The sequence below is a fragment of the Octopus bimaculoides genome, chromosome 1 (genome assembly GCF_001194135.2).
Source record: "Octopus bimaculoides isolate UCB-OBI-ISO-001 chromosome 1, ASM119413v2, whole genome shotgun sequence".
Lineage (NCBI taxonomy): Eukaryota > Metazoa > Mollusca > Cephalopoda > Octopoda > Octopodidae > Octopus > Octopus bimaculoides.
Genome location: NC_068981.1, coordinates 182,448,863 through 182,450,777, shown reverse-complemented (window position 1 = coordinate 182,450,777; position 1,915 = coordinate 182,448,863). Strand labels below are relative to the sequence as shown.

The window sequence follows — 1,915 nt, the reverse complement described above, 5'->3', positions numbered from 1 at the left end:
ATATATACATATATATATATATATATATGCTAGCTTAAAAACTACACTCCGTGTGGACTTTTAAGCTAGCTCCCACTGACAGCTAATTGGGCCTGCAGCTCAAAACTAAAGTGAACTAAATAGTATAACTAAAATACGTCTATAATGGCTACATGTCCTGGTGGTGTTTGAGCAGACCTTAAGGACAGATGAGAATTAATTCTGCAATTCTATTGTTCCAGTCCCAAGATGGATTCCAACTGTTGGCCAATTTGTCCCAAAGTTCTTATCTCAACCGTCATTTATGAATGTCATTTATCACTCCCTTGACCTCTGACATCATCTGACAAACACCAACCAGGATGGTGTGAAGCAGCCAAGCTTTACCTGCTAGAAATAGCAACCCAAATACGTTTGAATCAGATCCCATGGTGGATGTCCAAGAACCAAATGATGGGCAGATTTTCAATCCTGGGATCATTCTGATTCCAAAAAGGTATAATATGTCTATGTAGAGCAAATGTAGATTGAGATAGAGGGGACAGACAGGTAGAATTTTGCTTTAATTGTGTGTGTGTGTGTGTGTGTGTGTGTGTGTGTGTGTGTGTGTGCATGTGTGTGGCTTAAGATCTTAATGAGTGAAGAATTAAAATGTTTACTTCAACTAATAATGTTAAAGCTTCTATAGCAGCATTGACTGTATAGGGCAGAAGCTGTCGTTCCAAGTAAATATCATATGCTTTATTAAGCACAATATTAACAATGTCTTCTACTATCTCGCTGGCATAATCTTCATTTTTGTACCCTTCTTGTAGTTCTAACCTGGCGAATAAAAGAAAAAAAAGAAAAAGAAAAAAAAAACTAGAAAGAAATCACTCGGATGTTTACAAATGATGTGAAAGACATTTTTCTGTGTTAAATAATAATAATGATAATAATAATAATAATAGTAATTATAATAATAATAATAATAATAATAATAATAATAGAAAAGTTGATACCAGATAACATTGACAGTCAAAGGTTTTGGGGTGACATCTGGAGCAAAGACAAGGAGCACAAGAAGGATGCTGAATGGTTGCAAAAACTGAAACAAACAGTAATCTGCCCCAAACAGGCAGAACTAGTCATTTCAGTTAGGGAAGTGAAGGAGATCAGCAAAAAAATGAGCAACTGGAAGGCCCCGGCACCAAACAGAGTTCAAGGCTACTGGATCAAAAGATTTGGTGAATGTCATGCACGAATAGCTGTGCAACTCAACACCTTGTTAAATGCTGACCAAGTAACACCAGAATGGTTGACGTTGAGTAGAACAGTGCTGTGCTTGAAAAACATCGAAAAAGGCAATACGGTAGACAATTGCAGGCCGATATCCTGTTTGCCACTTATGTGGAAGTTATTGACTGGAATACTTGCAGAGTCAATGTATGAACATCTGGTAAAAAATGGAGTCCTGCCACATGAGCAGAAGGCTTGCAAGCGTAAGTGTAGAGGTACCAAGGATCAACTGATAGACAAAACTGTAGTTAGAGACTGCAAGAGGAGGAAAAGTAAGTTAGCCATGTCATGGATCAACTATAGTAAGGCGTACGATATGACCCACATTCTTGGATAATGGAATGTATTAACCTATTTGGGAAGTGGCTCCCCTGGTTTTTGATCTTAACTGATTGGAAGTGTTATCATGTACATTGTTTTGTCTTGGTATAAAAGATGGGCTACAGCAAATATTCTGCTCAATACCACAGATTTGCTTGTCAGTTGTTTGACCTTAACCAGTTGAGCATGTCCCTTGGTGGCTGACGATATGTGCATCTCTAATTACGAGCAGAAGTAGTGGGGGAGCATCATAGCCATGTGTTGAGAAGAATTCTTTGGGGTTTGAATAATTCACTTTTGGAAACATGGGTGTTTTGCTCAACATCCTTAAACAAAC

The 1,915-nt window shown here is 37.9% G+C and overlaps 1 protein-coding gene across 2 annotated transcripts in view; it reads right to left on the bottom strand.

The window, feature by feature from the left end:
• The window catches only part of LOC106872710 (uncharacterized protein C2orf81 homolog), a 21,324-nt gene that overhangs the window by 8,309 nt on the left and 11,100 nt on the right, over positions 1–1,915 (bottom strand). For both annotated transcript variants that reach the window (XM_052973125.1, XM_014919787.2), the window contains exon 3: positions 639–801. In XM_052973125.1, the coding sequence (XP_052829085.1) occupies positions 639–801 (163 nt within the window). The remainder of the gene's footprint in view (positions 1–638; positions 802–1,915) is intronic.